The sequence below is a fragment of the Haliotis cracherodii genome, unplaced genomic scaffold (assembly GCF_022045235.1).
Source record: "Haliotis cracherodii isolate W230 unplaced genomic scaffold, xgHalCrac1.p SCAF_16, whole genome shotgun sequence".
Classification (NCBI taxonomy): domain Eukaryota; kingdom Metazoa; phylum Mollusca; class Gastropoda; order Lepetellida; family Haliotidae; genus Haliotis; species Haliotis cracherodii.
Genome location: NW_027266271.1, coordinates 20,229,769 through 20,249,932, shown reverse-complemented (window position 1 = coordinate 20,249,932; position 20,164 = coordinate 20,229,769). Strand labels below are relative to the sequence as shown.

The following is a 20,164-nucleotide window of genomic DNA, read 5'->3' as shown; positions in this document are numbered from 1 at the left end:
CTGGTGTATACCTCCACACATGCTTTGCTTTAGCATTGATGTGATGTTCCAATTCAAAACCTTTTGGAAAATATAAAAAATTACCAGAGAGCATCACGTCATGTACTTTTAACGTTGACGTCATTAACCCTGTATAAAGCACTACAGATGTGTGTCAAGATATGCCTTGGATGGTAAACCTCAAATGTGCAATTTACAATGTCAAGGGTTACTGTAATTTATTTATAGTTTCATTATTTATCAAGTGGGGCTCAGTTTCGTTATAAAACGGGTTGACACACGTCAGTGACGTACGCCAACAACGTTATGCCCGACTAAAATCCAGCGTGATTGCAAATCTTCATAGCTATAACATGTTAATCCGTAGGCATTTACGAGATCAACAAAAGATTATCATTTCAATCCATCAAAACGGGATATGTACATGACAAAACTTCAAAGACCTAGCGACGACTGCCGACATTGTGTCTAAGGTTGGGATTACAAACGCTAGTGTCCTCTCTGACAGATGACAATGGCGAGAGGGTCACGGATTAAGATATGAAGAAAGTGACAAGTTTCACACATGGGAAAGGGTATATGTTATATTTCCTCGTTTACGCACAAGTGCAATTGTGTGCAATAGGGATATGAGCGGATTAAACCATATCATTGTCTAATATGATGGCATTTATTTGATCAATGCATTTTAGAATAGTTTCAATAGATGCATATGCTTGTTGATGTGTGTTATTCACGTATGACTTGAAGGTGTTTATGTTTGAACATACTAACTGAAGAAAATGGTATTGTTTTCTCATGGCGAATGTTTGGAATTAAAATAATACCACTGGAGGTGGCACGAGAATGATTAATGGCGACGATGTACGATGGCAGGGCCAATTTTAACGATGAGTGGTCATAGTGTTTAATCTACATTCTTACATCAATTCATATTAAGTGAAAGAAAATGTTTCTTAAAATGAAAATAAGAAATAGCAGTTAAGAAAATAAAAGAAATAACATTGAATGTAATCATGTACACAAACCTGTAATATAGCAGATATGCATTTAATCTAATGAAAAAAAGCAGCTGCGCGACCCTTATGTGGCTTGTCACGTTGATGTCTCGAGTTCAACTCATGTACACTACCGTCTATCCAAAATTCACCAGATGGATTACAAAGCTCTCGACTTAAAACGCCTATGTCCCCAAAAGATCACACTGTCCCACCCCCTTGCTCCGGGGGGCGAGCCACCCCGCCCACAAATAATGGGATAACAGCTTAGCTTACTGAGGAGAGACTGCTTCTCTTGAAGTCCGGTAAATTATTGGACAGATTGTCACGAGTCTTGTTTATCGTGGAGAATGACTGGGAGACATGGCTTTCTGGGTGGCTGGTTATCGGATAGTGTTGAAGTTTGTTTTGTCACTTCTATTATGGGATTATTTATTGATTTCAATGAAGGATCCATCTTTTAGTTGTTATCCAGGACGCATGGTCCTTATCAATTTTTATGACGGCGGTGCTGCGTTCAAGTTTTATTATTATCCTTGATGATGAATGCATGTATGTTTTAAATTTCTTTGAGCTTATTTATTATGGGTGAGAGAAGAAATATAGAAATCCTTTACAATACAATTTACTCATATTCCTTGATATTATTTCGGGAGATTTAAAATCAGTCCTACAATGTTGGTTAACGTCATTTTACTTGAATACAAACATGACGTTGAAAACAACGTTGTCATCGACGTTTCTGATACTGCTAGGATTAAGTTGGTACAAACCAATACATTTACTCAGATGATGACGATGATGATGATGATGATGATAACTATTTTGATAATATCAATGTTATCAATACTTATCATCATTATCACATGTTTACACAGAAGCAAGGATTCTTATTTATCCGTGATTCCTCTCCACTCCGTTTTTTTCGGATGAGTGAAAACAGAGCACAGAAACACTACGTGTGTTCAAAGCAGTCCCCGAATAGTTTTAATGACCCCAGACATGTTCCACATTCACCGGTAACTGCCCGGCTGTTTCCTTGACGAACACGTGTTCGGAATCCAGAAGCTACTTGAAGACCGCTAGTAAATCACTTCTCTCCCACAACAATACACCAGTTCAGACCTAAAGAAAGAGTCGTTTTTCCTAGTCACCGGAATACAATCGGTCTGTTTTCTGACTGAAATCTAAACTAAATTGTCGTGTTGGGTTCCAAGGGCAATCGTAATCTTCTAAATATAAATATTTAAAAAAAACCATTTCAGCTTTTTTTAATTTCCTTCAGTCAGTGTTTTTCATATATAACGTTTTTACTACCTTTCATAAAACAACCCTCTGCTTCCCATAAACGACTGTTTTCAAACCTTTACAATGCTATTTTATTTGTCGATTCAATGTATTCGATAAATAGATAAAAAGCAAACGTTCCCAGAAGCATAATTACGTAATGCTAATATGCTAAAATGGGAATCCTATTGTTCACCGCAAGCATTTTAATCCCTGATGTGATTATATATTATTCACGCTTAAAGTCCAAATCTGTTTCTATTTATTCAACTTCAGCTTTGTGCATTAATCTGTCATAATCAGTGGCCTATAAACCGAAATTTATTATTCATCTCGTAAAATGTCAATTATTGGAACATTTATGTCTTTTACAATGCATATAAGTTAAGTAGCGGTGTTTAAGTCTAACCCTTTGTAATCCTGTGTGTTTATGAATTAGGTATGTAGATACCTCCCCCGGGCACTGTATGATTTATCTATACCTTGTCACACACTACGTGTATATACCTAGATTCAAAGGTTTATATTTGAACAACAAATGACCCGTGAAATCGTCAGATAATTGGTTAATGCGAATAAAACCGTTAATGTATGAATAGCAATGAACACAGTTTTTTGCGGTAGAACAAATTGTTCATACATAAAATCACTTGACACTTTTGAACACATTTCTACATCGTTTTGGCAACATAGCATAGTTTGTAGGTATAATGACCTTTCAGATAACGTTACATTTATTTGAATATGAACCTTACAATAAAATGCGTTTGAAATGAGTTTGACTGTTGCTACTTAAACCGTGGCTGAATTACCCGATACTTATTATGTTTAAATATGAAACAAAGGGTGTTGAGTACGAAACGCTTCTTCAATGCAGGGCAGAAAGTTATTTTCCAGTGATATCTTTACAAGAAATTGAAGTGACTATTCCAGCTAATTGGTGGTGTAACATTAGCTTCATTTGACTTTCCTGTCTAGTGTTTTTGTATAATTTATGATTTTAATGTAACTTTGATTCACATGCAAGGGTATCTACACAAACGTATCTTTCCTCGAAGAAGTTTTATGAAGGTTTACGTTGACGGTATAGAGAAAAAGTGTGTAATCCTACCGGAAAAGGATTGTAAATTCTCGATTACTGAGAGAATTGTTGGACACTTTAATCTTTTTCCTTGACTTGCCTTTGCATGCTTTTGTGACTGGTACACTGGTGGGGAGGACACACTCACCTTTTCGTGAACACCTGGTATCATCTCATGTCGAAATCGTATAAATGACTCTGCTTTCATTAGAGGTTTCGTATGAGTATGGAAAGAGTTTTGTCGCTGTATATGAAAACAAAAACATTTGCAACTGGGTATTTATTTCGTATGTATATTCAATGTGCATAAGTGTTAATAACAAACAAAACACATAGAAATAATGGCATCTACAAAAAACAACAACAGAGAAGTTCCGTTTGTTATATATCCAGCACTAATAACATTTTGGACAAATGATTTTGCGTGTGAATAGATCAGCTATTTGATTGATAGTACAAAATCAAAGCAAGTATTTTCCAAATGAAACACATAGACCTTGTAATATATAAAACGTCAGTAATAGTGTATATTTCTCCTAACATAACAAATATTTAGTGCATGAGCTGTATCTTCATATCAGCAGACCAATGTATAACACACATATCACATAATATACACATTATTGTATATATTAACCTCGTCATAAAACAAATAGTCCATCTTCATAATAGTACCACGTTATTCATTTCTCTTGAATTCAACGGATACCAATATCATCTAAAACACAAACGAAACATTATACATAAGCATTAATACACTACTACACCGACTTTAATTATCAATGGTATGTACGTTGGAATTTTACAAATATGAAATTATCCCACGATCAGTGTACACATTTCCGTATGACAGGTGTCAATGGCATGTATGTTTCACCCAGCACACATTTACCTATTATAATCCACTCATGCGTTCTTCACTGTCTATTGCTTTGAACACGTTCCCTCGCAGCGACGTTGTCTATTGCTGTCTATTTCACACGCCGCACACACACAGTTATCTATAGACAATATAGGCAGTTCGTGTCTATTGGAAGTCTCGTGAGTTTGAGTACCTGCTAATTTCATTGTGCTATAAGTCCACATCAAAGGAGCCGGTCAGTCACTTGGAATCATGGCGTTGGGCCATGTGCTCTATCGCTTTGAGGAATTATTCTACGATACATTAAATTTCAGTCATGCGTTTAGAAAAATTGACGGAACAATTTAGCACACGGCTGATGAATTGTGTGTAAAAGGTCTGCATATCTCTCGTATATAAATCAGTTGGCTAGAATTCGCTCGGAACAATTGAATTACAAACGTGGTATAGCATAGGGTTATCAATGGGAAAGGCCGGCGCTATGTTATTTGACTACAGGACGACTCAGGCTATTACTTAACCCTAGGGACAATAAAGCTGAATAGCCCGATATCATTTTTAACATTGACAATTATATTGACTTCAAACTGTCATCTTATAGGTTGATCGTTCGCTTCCTTGTGAACACGACTCCTTTCAAAGATGAATAAAAACTTGAACACTATTTGAAATTATATTTATGGCTTTTGTTATCTACAACAAAATGATTAAAACATCAAAAGTAGGAAGCGATAACTCGTTTTTACTGCCACTCTTTTTTAAAGACGCTATCGACATGAAGACTTCGAGAAATTCATAATCTCTTTTAAGCCTCCAACCATTTTCAACAAATTTCCTCAAATGTTCATCCCGAAATTGGTGTTTTTTTCATGCATGACATGACCTTTAACACGATGGGACTTTTCTAGTTCGCTATTAAATCGGCACGGGTGAAATTTACAAATCCCATCAAATTGTAGCTTATTTACTCGACTTTGGGCGCTGTAAATTCTGCCCTAATCGTCACTATAACTCACTGTGACCGCCGAAACATTGATCTTAATGTTTCAGCCTCTGAAAACTATTGATTTTCCTGCTCTGAGCACAACATCAAAGAATTGGTCCCGACAAGGGGTGATTTCTAGTTATATGAATACTCCTGCAGAGCTAACTGTGATGCTGTAGGTTTCGCGCCTATCCAAATGGAATGAAATCGACATCTCGATATGCAACTTGGGGATAGGCGAATTATCTGGGCTGTTATTTCAGAGGAAAAAAGAGCCGGCTATATGGCCTTTGACCCCAAAAAATCAAATTGAAGAGTGTTGTGTGGGTTTTTTTCTCTTTGGAGTCGATCTTCGTGGATTTTGATTTCGTAATTTGTAATAATTGAAAAACGTGAATTTTATATTTAATAATCATATTCATATCGATTTTTAATTCTCAAGGGAGTTATAAAGTTCAGAAGTCGAGATTCCCAGGTTTGGTCGGACCATGATACAATTGTTTGGAGCGTGATGCATATCTGTAAAATCTTGCAAAAAGTTATTTTCTTTGGACTTAATATTTTTTTTTTACTATTTTACGGCTGTTGATTTAAACAGATGAATGTAGATTGAGCAAGCAAAACCGAAACAAATCTACGATGGATAAGGAAGCGGGTTCTTTGTGGAACAGATGAACGTGTAAATGGATTATCGGGGATGGAACGCGAAGGGGATTGTTAAGGGGGAGTTTTTATGGCCCCGAGAGTAATCTGCGAAGGCTTCAGACAATACCAATTGTGTCATCGATTTTCTATTGAGAAATTGAAATGTCACACTTTTAGTTCCGTGACTATGGGTGGCATGAGTTGGGATATCACAGACAGAAATAGGCTACACTCATTTTGCTATAGACATGAAATTGATTACCAGGACGTATACCCAAGTACTTCCTATCAAACGTTCATTTCAATTGAAATCCTTTGATTTCTCTTGCGTGAAAGTTAAACTCACTCTGTGTGTACATCGCGATTTAAGTGCCTTGATAAATCAGCGAATTAGTATGACGAAAAAAGGGAATTCTTGATGTCAATTTCAAGAAAAGCGTTGCGATGAGTACGCCACTTGAAAGCTGATGAAATCAACATCGTGGAAATGAATGAGCGAAATAAACCACCTCGCGTGCTGAAGCTTGTCATCACAAAATGTTAACTATAGGATTTGACGTAGTAGATTTTCGCGTGATATCGACACATTACCACCTGTGTAGATAGCTTTACTTAACTCGTACCCAACTTGTCTTTCGTCTCTCCAACATGGGGTCATGTTTATGTACAGACGTGTCAATTGCCTGTTACGTTTGCCTGACGGGTTTTGAAGCGTATTCACTATGTGGGAAGAATCGAGTAAATCACACCTGGGCTTTGATCTTCCCCGTGTTTGGTGCTCAATTTCACCGTCATCTGACATTGACATACGCCAATCTAACCTGAAAGAAATATACCTGCTAAGTAGTGACCTGAATAAAGCAAGGGATAGATGTGTCGTGAATTATTAATGTTGATATCATTATAAAATCTCGCATGCTTTAATTATAATACACGGAGCGCTTTCAGTGACGTTGATTAGCTTAGAAAGTCATTGTGGTCATACCCCGGTAACATCTTGCACCTTATCTAAAAATATGAATACATAAAAGCTGCTGAAATTTATTTTATTAACGCATTTCAAATGCAACACATTTATCTTGATTCATGGGTATTAGTATCTATGTGATGTTGAAAACAACGCAATGCTAAGAAAAAATATCACATATTGTGGTGATATGTGAGAATGGTCTTCTGTATATCAGCACGTAATGCTTCTTACAGTCGGAAACCTGAACCTAAATTAGACATTTAGCGGACAATATTTACCCCTCTGAACGGGCATGCTGATTTATTCACTGTACGTGAATTCTCGAGTTTCCTAAATCTAGGGTATCGCGTGAGATGGAATGGAATTGAATTAAACTTAAAAGAGCATTGCAGGTGATATTTCACCGCTTATCACATCGTCAGTCAACTCGACTCACTGGCCATATATATTACGTATCTTTAAGACACAACATCGTATTTACAGCATCATTATTTTCAATTGATTTTTTCATAAATTGTATGAATTGTAGTATAACCTTAGTGGTGAACCGAATGTGTGGTCGGATAAAACGATGTATATGTATTTGGGGTCCATTAAAGACAAGGAGAACTTAAAGTATAAAAATAAACATAAAACAAAACTTAAACACAAAAAGCACACGTTATATTAAGCAGCCATTCCCTCACATTTTTCTATGTCAACAAAAACATAAGGGCAAAACATCCACCAGTTGGATTTGTACTTATAAAATGCACGTCCCATCAGTTTAAGTGGTATGAATGTATTTGTTACACGTGCAATACCGGAAGCTGTTTTTCCTGTTGAGGGCAGAGGCCTCACGCTTCTGTGTAGCTTCAGTGTAGCTACATGATCGTGTAATGCATTTATATTTTAATGAAATGTAGCTTGGAAAAAATGGCCGACGTGTCTAAGCGTTGGTGATGTGACACGTGACATTGTGTTAACTTTTGTAACCGACATATCTGTGGCAGTGAACAATATTGCTATCCAGCTATGAGAAAAAAAAATCTAAATGGATTTTGGCAAGTAAAAGACAATTTAGAGGCAATCAAAACACGTTTTATTGTCTTTGTTTAACATTTAGCTTCCGTTGAGGGCTAAAAGTTGTCGCTTAGCTCGTTAATATGTTCACAAATCTCCAATGCCTCGTTACTTGAGCTAATTTTACAATTTACCTAAAAAAAGATCAAAAACAGTTTTGGTGCCATAGACCTGAGAAATACTGGTGTTTTTACACAGACGAATGAACCTGGATTGTTACAGTACCCAACCCATCAAATCATTAGCGTTGGGCGATCTAAACACTCACGTAGTCTTTTCCACGTTGTGCCACTTATAAAAGACGAAATGGGCTGTAACCCGTTATTTGTTTAATGCCCAACAATCAAAAGGTCTGGACACCATAGTAATTGAAGACTCGCTCGAGAATAATTTGCAATTTTTCACCATCACTGAGAGTGCGGAGATTGTCTGATATGAAATGCCGATCTCGTTATGACATTTCAGAGTAGGCCTTTTAGAGTCCTCACATTGGGAATTCATCGGCATTACGACATGCCTATTAGAACGACCCGTTCTTCGTTTTTTGTTGATAACCTTGCATTCGTCATTTTTTGATCGAAAACATAAAATTTCAATGAATAAGGAAGCATGTGTGTCACTTACATATGCTTACGACGTATGAAAGTTTCATCCCTGATTAGAAAAAGTCATTTGAAAATATGCTTCAACGCATTTTGTAATTATCTAAATTTTGCATTTCGGCTTCATATATAGAAAAAAAATCGTCCATGTCGTACTAATGATAAGGATCGGTCGTTAAACGGATTTCGATTAATATCCCTCTGCATTTTAAAACATATAAACTTGCATCCATTTCCAGTTCGCAGGACAATTATGATGCACATAGTGATTGGGGCAATGATCGATACTTTAACGAGGCTTCTCTGACCCGTCTAATCGCGAAATTGACACGCTAAAACATTTCATTAATACATGCATCACAATCAAACAATATGTAAATGAATCCTATATATCCGTATAAATGCTTGTAATTGATCCAAGTGCTGATAACAGTTTGATGCCTCCACCCCTGATTTCCCCATTACTGATTTTAAATAATACATAAACCAGCGTTTCAGAACTAGCGAGGGATACTCGTGATCTGGGCCTGACATCTAGCCACTATTACATGCACTGCTATGAAGGCGATTGATTTCGAAATTGATTGCAATGTACATGCTGAAATGTGCAACTTGTTTTCCATATACACGTGCTTCTAATCACTTTGCCTCCCTGTGGGTCTTGCTGCTGTTTTAGCACATATTGCCAGAATTTATTGCCTCTGGGTGAAACAAATATGAAATAATAATCACCAAACCGGACAATATCGTTGACCCCTGTAGAGATGAAAGAATAATAATGCATTAACGGTTCTGAAATCGGCATAAAGTGAAATCAGGAACGCTATGTTTATTGCATGTACATTATGAAATGTATTATGCTATGGCAGGGGTTCCCACCCTACTAGCCACCTGGGCTAGACTCTTTGGTAATGTAATTAAACAAGGTCATGCGTTGAACGTTCACACGTTCAAAGGAGGTACATTTTATATTACTTGAAACTGATCATAGCAATTAATATCAGGTATGAATCATTAACAGGATCATAATCGACGTCCATTTAGTAGATTACTGCTCTTCGGTTCATTGGTGCGAGGTATTAGAGGTGTACACCAAAACACCGACTACACCCTTGATAAATTCTTGTTGATGCAAAACCAGCCATGATGTTTAAGTCTAATAATGAAACAATCGTATATGATCACTATCATGTGGATTAGGTCTCGTACATTTAAGTGTAGACTTTGCAATAATGTTTTGAAGGGATAATGGTTATATTAACATTCAATATATAATATTAATACTAACTGCAACTACTAAAGAATCTGTTTGATTGGCAGTTGGTGAGTATATTACAAAACGTACAAATTTATAGATTACAGCTTCTGGTGTAATGCAGGTGTCGATGTAGGTTCTTACACCATTACGTCCAACAGTTCAGCTTGCTAAGGGTGTAACAATATACATTTACAATGTACATGTATTCATAAAGTCGTTCGTTTACTTATTCAGAACAACCCTTTCTCTAATCTATGACCATTCGCGAGATGTACCGTACGTTTCGATAGGTCTCGACAAAGCAGGGGCCTACTACCTTTGTAACGAGACCTTACGAAACATATATCACATTTCATTCCCCGCGTGTCACCGGGCAAAAAAAAGATCATTTTTCAATCCTCTTTCCCAGGGGTGAACCTGATCACATATTTCATTGGGAGATTTGTCAACGAAACCTGTGTTTTCTACAACAAAGGCTACAGCAACGTTCCAGCAGTCTTACTTTTGTCAGCATATGTCATAAACGAGGAAACAAGATTAATTATGAGCTTATATGGGGCCCATTTGTCATCACTCCCGGTCGGCGGGTGCTTACTGCGTCGCTTGACATGTCTCGGTTACAGCCCAGATTATCTCCCTTGATGACGGCGTTTAACAAGGCACCATGCAGAGAACATCACTTTGTGTGTCTGTTAGAACCAAATACTATGACATATATCAGTCGAGCAGTTAATAATAACCTTATGCATCCTAATCGCAGTGTACCTTTCACTAATCAGATCGCACACCGCCGGTCATAGCCTTAGTTTAGGATACCAAATACATAAATTTCCTTGTACATTTCATACATTTTTTTCAAATTGTCGTTATTGTTTAATGTGAATGGTACTCTTTCTGACTATTTCTTTTCTAGTTTGTCACATGGTATTTTTATTACAAAAATGAAATTACGAGGAGAGTTAAATCTACATTAATACATCCAGCATCAATGTTAACGATATATTCTTTGTTACTTCACATACAAAGAGAAGTGTTTTACTGAGCCATGTTTATTCGAATAGTTTTTAAAATAATAAATATAATAATATAAATGAATTCATGTCCAAGTGAATCAGCGCCCGGGACGATAAATGTATCACTGCATGCTTATGCATGGCAATATGTTTTTTTAAAAAAACAACAACCCAAAACAACCCCATTCTTTTAGTACGACATTAATATTAAAAAAAACAACAAATCACGTGAACTGTGTTTGAATGATTACCATTATCGTCATAGCAATTACCTAGTTCATTCTAAAAATAAATGTTTGCCTGTTGATCGAAATATTGTCAAAGGTAATTGGACTGAAAAAATTAATGATGTGTATCTTGAATTGCCCCACAACGTTAACGTTCTGTTGGCCACGGTGAAATTAGAGGGCATGCGTGTATTACAATCAATGTGGGGAAGAGAATTTAATTTTATTACCGGTCATATTAGTATCAGATCATGACATGAAATGTATTATTTGGATTGTTAAGAATCTAAGGCATCTTATACATGGCTTAACATCCAGGGCATCCATACAAATATGATGACTGCTAATAAAGGGTTTCCGGTTCATGGTATAAACACATAGGAAAGTGCTCACTGCTCTTTTATCATGTATTTACGATATATATTCAAATTTAAAAGAGTCGGATATCTTAATCTGTAAAATGCACTAAAATAAATTGGTTGTTTGTCTGGAATGATGTTTTTTTTCACAAATTATATTCACGTCACAGCAATGTCAGTTATGTATTGATGTAACATATGCTAATGGATTGTTTATATTTTTCAGAAACAAAGGGAAGAAAAAAGCGGAAGCCATACACTCGCTATCAGACGATGGTTTTGGAAAATGAATTTTTAAACAGCTCATATATAACACGGCAAAAGCGATGGGAAATTTCTTGCAAGTTACAGTTATCTGAAAGACAAGTTAAAGTTTGGTTTCAAAATCGACGAATGAAACGAAAGAAATTAAACGAAAGAAATAAAGCACGTGTACGAGAAGATCAAGAAAACAAAGACACTCTCCAAACACATTCAGCTCAGGGGGATACACTATCTGCGCAGGCGTAGGGATAACAAACACTTCCGGATGAGCTATTCTATAGGAGCGAACACAGAGCTCCATTTGCCAGGGGAGTTCAGTCATTGATCGACTGAATTATCTCCCTTTGCTTGGCAACACGGGTGTTTATCATGTTGTTCTGTGACATAACGGATGTACATTGATGCCGCTGTGCATGCCGGGAAGCGATGAAAGCCACAAGGTCGAACAGATGTCAAAGACCACAGCATAAGTACTTACAGACATTCTGTGTTACGACAACGTGGCAACCGGAAACAGAACGGCACCGGCGCAGAACCAATGCGTGCTGGTATTAGTAACATAATACGAAACTGTGGTGAATGGCTCAGTTCATCTTTATTATATGAGTAGCCCTAACTTGTGAATGTCCCTAATGAGACAAGAAGATGTAGATATTAGTTGTGAAAGAATTAATTTTCTTCAAGAAACTCAACGGATATTGACATTATATGGTAATGAAAAGTGGACGTATTGAATGTGCGTGAGATCGTCGTGTGTGATCTCTTCTGTTGACATTCTCCAGTGAAAACAAACTATAGTCCACATAGCCAATAACACAACGCCTCAAAGGTCACGTGGTCTATTTTTGAGGCAAAAAAACGAACATTTCCCCTAAATATTAGGTTTGGTCAGAGTGTAGAAACTGTCGAAGTATCATAAACTGCATTTTACGTCATCTCATTCTCACTGCATACCACTTTACGGCAGTTTCCGAGACTGAGGACGGATTGTCGTAAATATCATGCCGGTTTACGACAGGCTAATCGTTATTGTAACATTACTCTCCCTGTCTTTTCTATGTGTTATGATTGTATAAGTGCGTGAGATTATCCTTGTTTTCATCACAGTTTTACCAAGACAACACTCTCATTTATTTCCATTGATGTGTTTCTGAGGCGGAAATACATCTAATACGACTGTATAAATAACGTCTTCTCAAAGAGCTGTCCTGGTAATGTAAAAGGTTTCATTTTATTCCACACATATCATGTTTCCTATGTCTCAGTTTAATTTCATTGGTCAGTTCAACAATTTTTGTATACTCGTTTAGCGGAAACTACTTAAACACTGTTTCCATTTTTTGGACAAACTTTTCTTTAAATGATGAATTTCATTTTAATTTTCAGACAATATTTAAATCATCACCCTCTCAATATCATTTGGAAATCATGTAGTCGCTACGTCGATGTATTTATTTTAAATAACCATTGGTATTATCTTCTTAAACTACCATGCTCTTTAAATGAGTTATTATTTATTAAGTTTCAAACACAAAGTTCGTCATTCCTGTTCGCGAGGCTGCTTTATGTAAGAACACAAAGAAAGAAGCAGGTCAAATTGGATTCTGATTAACTCACGTTGGTTGGTATACTTTTCTAACATCTGTATAGCTCACTCAGGTAAAAACAAATAAGTTGTATCCTTTATAAGTTTCAGGTATTTTGCAAATATCTAAGTGCTGAACGATAGTGCTAATCTTCGGTGTTCGAATAAATGTAACATTACATTTTCATTTTAAATGAGTCTTGAAAAAATTATATCCTTCATGTTCTAAAGTGTCTAAACGAAGTTAAAATTACAAGCCTAGAGCCACTTAGTAGAGTGTCATAGTGAAATAAACATTTTACTTTCGTTGGTGAATGTTTGTTAATAATACTGTTGTTGCACTTCCCGAAACTTGAAAAAAGGTGATTGTGTTACAGTATGGTACGAATTCTTTTCCGTAGCGACATTTTGTCTCAGAAAACACTAGTTTCACAAAGGGCAGTCGACGTACATATTGAGTTGATAGGGGTATCATGACGGCAATGAAGGTTTTATTTACTTAGTCTTTGTCAGTTCACGTAACTTAAGTTTATGAAGTTGTTTTGTCTGTCTTAAAATGTTTCGCCTATTATTGTCTTATTGAACGTGGTACCTTACGTTACGTCATAAGTGCGCCTCACGACATCAAGACTACATCATTATTACGTCATTATTACGTCATAACATGTGACCTCGCCAAGTTTAAAATGAGGAAAAATAAATGTGTTGTTGTATTTGCTTATTCTGTTTTTATTTTTATTATTTATTTTGTTTATTATTATTCATCGTTGGTTTCATCAAGGCGGTAAACGTCTCTTTGGGATTTCTTCAAAAGCTAACTTGCCACGCCGTGATGCAACTAAAATCCTGTTGAAACATAAAGCCGCGTTGAATGAGAGGTGAGATGAAATGGGGTTTAACGTCGCGTTCAAGATTATTGCACTTATATAGCGACGTGCATGTACGTGTGTGTGGCTGCTTGTACTAGTCCGGATTTATAGTGCTAGCTCACTGAGATACCATGCCGCAGTTGAACATGAATACCCCACTCAAGATACTGAGTCCGAGCCGACCAGTCCTTGTTTTAGCCCCTTAATGTCGAGCGCCACACAGGGTAACAACAAGTACCATCTTTTAACGTCTTTGGGTATGACGCGACCGGGGATCGAACCCCGGACCTTCCGCTCTCCGGGCGGACGCTCTACCACTAGACACGGAGGCGGTCGCAAGCAGCATTGAAAGAAACATGAACTCTCATTTCACAACAACCAGGAAGATAACACTATAAAACGTGACACCAACGAAATTGCGTTAGCGCAAAACATCACAGTTCAATCCAAGCAGGGATAATATTTGAAATGTTTTCCTGGCATTGGTGGCCAATTGGTCAAGAAGCTGTAATGTCTTGTCAAGGGTTGCGACCCTTAGCAATGATGAGATCCACAGCAATGAGTTTGAATGTGATGCTCGTCCTTTAACCGAGGTCATAGAGGTTTTCAACGTGCTTTCCTTTTCTGTGCAGAGTTGCGTCACTTAGACACCTAATGTCTTGTGTTCGAATCTCGGTTAGCTCTGATTATGCTTATGTTTATGTAAAATATACCCAATATTCAATAGGTTTCACTGAAGTTCGGAATTCACTCCCAGGTTAAACTGAATCGCCGGATAAACGTGAAATACCAATGCAACGGGTATCAGAGTGGCAAAATGTGACTGATTCTGATCGTCATAGGTATTTCCTATGAAGCGGAATAGAATGGAATCAAAAATGATAGAGGAAAACAAACCCACGACCTCTCGCTCGACTGCGATATTTTAGGTAAGTTGCGCTTTTTGCTTGAATTTATTTATCAAAACTTCGAAATAATGGATGTAGTTACGACCGAAATATATAACCTCTGGCCAAGCTCATTGTTTGCAATAGAGCTGAAGCATCCTCGAAATAGAATGAATGATTGGGAATCGAACTTCCCATGCAAAGCTCTACTTACAATATCTAATTCATGGCATTGCCGTGAGATTCCATCCGGAAAAAAGAAGGAAATAGCTTGCAATGCACTAACACTTGCACATTTATTATTTCTCAGAAGGTGGCATATTTTACCGGGTATATCTAGAGACACACCGGCTAAACTGAAGTATAAATGAAATGAAGTGTGTTGTTGTTCGAAGGTATAGGAATGTTTACACAATTGGTTTGATGTCAAAGTAACACCCAATTCGACGACCTACATGGTCGTCATAAATCTGAACTAAAACGATTTAGCTATTTCGATTTTGTTAATGAATACGATATTTTGTTAATGATGAGTCTTTTGTATGTGATCTCCTGTGCGAAGACAATCAAAGTTATTATGTTATAAAATACAACCAGATGACGTGTATATGTAACCATGGCTATACATTATTGGTCAAATATGTATATTTCATCTTCTGGTGCAAACATGAATCGTACATTATTCGATAAATGTGATTTTTCAAAGTTCATTTTATTGCCTATCCCTGTATCGAACTTACCGAGTCTCATCACATACCGGTACGTATCGTAGACTTCGGTCAAATGATGTTCCTCTTTGCTCTGAGGTAGAGTGGACGAGCCAGTTTCCCGATATATCCATCCGTATTTCAATCATAAACGGTGTATAAAATAGGTTTTACACAAATTACTAAGACTATTCCGAAGCGCGTTAAACCAATTCCTTAAACATATCAAAGACGTGACGACTTCTCGCGGTCTTGGAACTACTTCGCACTTCGACCCACTCGAAAATGTTATTATCCTGAAAGTTCACGAAGAAAGCCATTTCTTGGACTTTGGCGGTTGCAGGTTTTGTAGAAGGTTAAACAGATTGGTGACTTTGACCTTCTCGTAGGGCATGATTGGTTCGTTAAAATCTGGTATAATGATAGACTGAATGTTGCGTTTGTATTTTGACATCGATTGTCAGATACGGTATATTCAGTTCGATTTGTACTCTCTCTCTCTTTCTCTCTCTCCCTCCCTCTCTCTCTCATACACACACACACACACACACACACACACACACATCCGACCACACCCACCCACACACTCATTCGTGCTCGATGGTCCAAGTGTTAAATTCCTAAGACCTGCACCAGCAAAATAAGGTCGTGGTTCGATCCACTGGCCGCATAATACCAAAAGACGTTACAAGATTGTATTTTTTGTTACCTTGCCTGGCACTCGACATTATTGGTATGGTTGTCAGTATACTGAGCTTGAGTGGGGTATTCATGTTAACAGAAGCATTGTTAGCAGTTACAAAACACGCTCATGCGCGTCGCTGGTTCAGCGAAACAATCTTGAACGCAACGTTAAGGGTTACCTGTCCTCACCTTCCTATAACGCCGGTACAGAAGTGATCAAAACATTGGAATTGTACCAAAACATCAAAATACAGCACCCCCCCCCCCCACACACACACACACACACAACCCAAACCCCTTACACCCCCAAAACAACAACAACAACAAAAAAAACAAAACACACACACCACCCCCCCAAAAAAACAACAACACGCACGCACGCACGCACGCACGCACGCACGCACGCACGCACGCACACACACACACACACACACACACACGCACACACACACACACACACTTTTCCAACTTCACTATTAAGTAGTCTTCCTCAAATTGAAGGTCTGATCAAATCAGCGTTAAGCCCAACCCATCAAGACTATCAACGCCAACGTTAACATATGGCATGTTAACTAAGTAAACCATTCCATATTCATATTGTTTGCACGTAACATCATATACATATATCATCGTCTGAAGTAATGTACATAGGGTTTAACACGCATGACGCAAGCAATGAAACGTTTCATATTTACCGTATATTTTGTATGAATTTACCATAACAGGACACATGTGTACACATAAGTGTCTTATTTACTACTTAAGGTATGATAAATAGATCATTCACACGCCATTTAAAGCTTTGGCTTTATTGTCTTGAACGATGTATGTTTCTCACAAATGTAAGAAATATATCCTGACAATGAGTACGTGACCCTGACGGTATGTTACCTGGTAAGAAACTGGTGGGGACGAATGGATTGAGGGCAAAGACTTGGCTATCCACTGTCCAGTGCAGTCATCCGCTGATCACTGTTCGAATCCTAGAATCCTATGGTCTGTCATCATCATGTCGTTTTGGTGGGTTTCCCCAAAGTGATAAAAGTCTAAGACCTTCGTCACTAAGGGCTCACTCACTCACTCACTCACTCACTCACTCACTCACTCGCTCGCTCGCTCGCCCTAACGCCCGCCCACCCACATACCCACCCACATACCCACCCACATACCCACCCACTCACTCACTCATTCACTCACTCACTCACTCACTCACTCACTCACTTCCTGAAGCTTGTCAGTTTTTTATCACACTTTAAATGACACCTCACTCACTCACTCACTCACTCACTCACATATTATATTATTACACATCAGTATTAATGAGACATTGTCACGTGGACAAACTAGTACAAAGTAAACTTCATTTCATTTCATGAGGACACCTCACACAATCTATAGCAGGGTTACACACCCATAGTATATCGGTATTATAAAGGACTAATTTTACGTATATATTGATAACTTGTTAGACGTCCACACTTCCCCGTGCCAAATCTCCTTACTGCAGGCTGTTAATAACCCTAATACTTCTTATAATAATAACGATGAAAAATTTCCTTAATCATACGAAATTTCTACTAAAAGCAGAGTCCATTGTACGATTCCGACTGTATGATGTTTATGAACCACTATCAAGTCGTCAAGTGTTCGCGAAGTCTATCCACTATTTCACACGTAGCTCCGTAATGCATTTTCGTTCTTGACCATACAACCCCAAACCCATATGAAAAGTGTAGATATTGCGTATGTTTTACAGTTATTCTGATCAACAGCTTTCAGTTTAAGATATCTTTTGTTCAGCATTTCGCTATCGTGTCACATGATTGTCTGGTCCATCACTGGATTGTTAGGCCAAGACACGAGGCAACAAACGAACACTTACTTTTGTTTTATGAAAAATGTGTTTCTTCAGATATTTGAAGACTGATTATTCTCTGGCCTTGAATATTTTATATTTACAATTTCACAAAATATTTAACACATTTCATGCGAAAATATAACTCATGCATTAGTGGTGTGCTTGCCGACACACATTGAAAACTTAAAAAATACAACATAAAATCCTTTAATTTCAGATGGAAATACCAGTATGGGATCTATATGTGTGTCACAAATCTTGTTTTCTTTATTAAGGCCGTACGCAGCAATAGTCCATCTAAATGACCACAGCCAACATATAATCGCGTCAGGACCAGACAATCCAGTGATTAGATTTCACGCCACCAAGACACGCAACCAACACAGTTACCGAGCATGACCAACCTCGTACGACAAGCATAGGTTGCCGAGGACAAATTAACTCGGAATTCCCCTAGGGGATCAAGTATTTGAATAACACATGTAAGGTTTTTGGTTTTGGTTTGGTTTGGTTTGTTGTTTAACGCCGCACTCAGCAATATTCCAGCTATATTACGTCGGTCTGTAAATAATCGAATCTGGAACAGACAATCCTGTTATCAATGTCCTGAGCATCGATCCACACAACTGGAATCGTTGACATGCATCAACAAAATGTGCGAGCCTGACTACCCGATCCCGTACGTCTCTTATGACAAGCACAGTCGCCTTTTACGGCAAGCATGGGTTGCTGAAGACGTATTCTACCCCGGATCTTCACAGGTTACACATGTAAGGAGACGTCATGCAGTTTCTGAAAAGCAAATAATGGTTAAATGCTTTGCTTTATGCATCTGGGTGTTGATGCCCTTATTTCACCCTCAACGTAAAAAAACAACAACCCAAAATAAATATAGAGGTCGACGTTTTATACATATTTACTGTGGACGGAGAAAGATACAGACATGTTTATATTCATTACACAAATCATAACTCGTTCAGTATTGTTATGAATAATAGCATTTCTTTAACGACACTAATAATAAGTTTTGCAAAAACAAATTGTACAGATAATTGCACAGATAATATCTATAGCCTTTATAAAGTTAACATGACATGCAGTACAGATACGAGTTTGCACATGTATAACCGCAGAGGCAGGGTAGATCATTACGGAACGAAAAGTTTAACATGCCAGTGTTAAATCTTCGCGTGTATAATATTATACTTACTGATACCATTCGCAGGATGTCAATAACAGAAGGTTTTCTATCATTATAACATACTTTATACTTTGTGAAGGCATCCGTATCACTGTGTTTGGATGGTGGTGTTTCTAAATTATAATGGGATGCTGGATATACGATACCCTTGGACAGAATGGTGCAAATGTATTTCAGGAATTACTAAGGTAACAGGTACCATTTATGCCAACAATGTCCGTGATGCAGTTTTGTTGCTCTAGATTATACACAAGATACGCGTTCTTCTCTGATGCTCCAATGGCTCAAAAACATCTTCATCTTGAAGTGTATTTCAGTCACAATCCCAGCTCCCTCGATCTCTCCCTTGTCTATTTGGTCACAGTGATCAACACTCCCAAATGTACTTAAAGTCCTGCCAAATACACATTATATATATTTTACCGAGAGTCACTCAATTTGAGATAAACTTCATTTTGAATGTTGTCTTAAAATATGTCCATTAAAAATTTTCAGGAAATTACTCAAAGTTACTCAAAGACGTTTATATTATTCCATATCTCCATATTCCAATAATTATTTTATTATCAAATTATAATTTTAAAGGTGAACGGTTTATATATACTTGCACTTTGCTAACATACCCACCATACCACACGCAATCTTGGGCTTTAGATATTTCACAGAAACTTGGGGCTCCAGACCACATCTTGGGAGACAGCTACAATGCGTGGTCAAGCTCTGTGACGTAGCCAATCGCGTGTTACAGCCAGATGATGTT

At 37.5% G+C, this 20,164-nt stretch overlaps 1 protein-coding gene across 4 annotated transcripts in view; it reads left to right on the top strand.

The window, feature by feature from the left end:
- LOC139463921 (homeobox protein Hox-D10-like) overlaps positions 1-13,911 on the top strand; it is a 122,268-nt gene extending 108,357 nt beyond the window's left edge. For all 4 annotated transcript variants that reach the window (XM_071245350.1, XM_071245348.1, XM_071245347.1 and 1 more), the window contains one exon: positions 11,576-13,911. In XM_071245350.1, the coding sequence (XP_071101451.1) occupies positions 11,576-11,859 (284 nt within the window). In that variant the 3' untranslated portion in view covers positions 11,860-13,911. The remainder of the gene's footprint in view (positions 1-11,575) is intronic.
- The last annotated feature ends 6,253 nt before the right edge of the window (positions 13,912-20,164 follow it).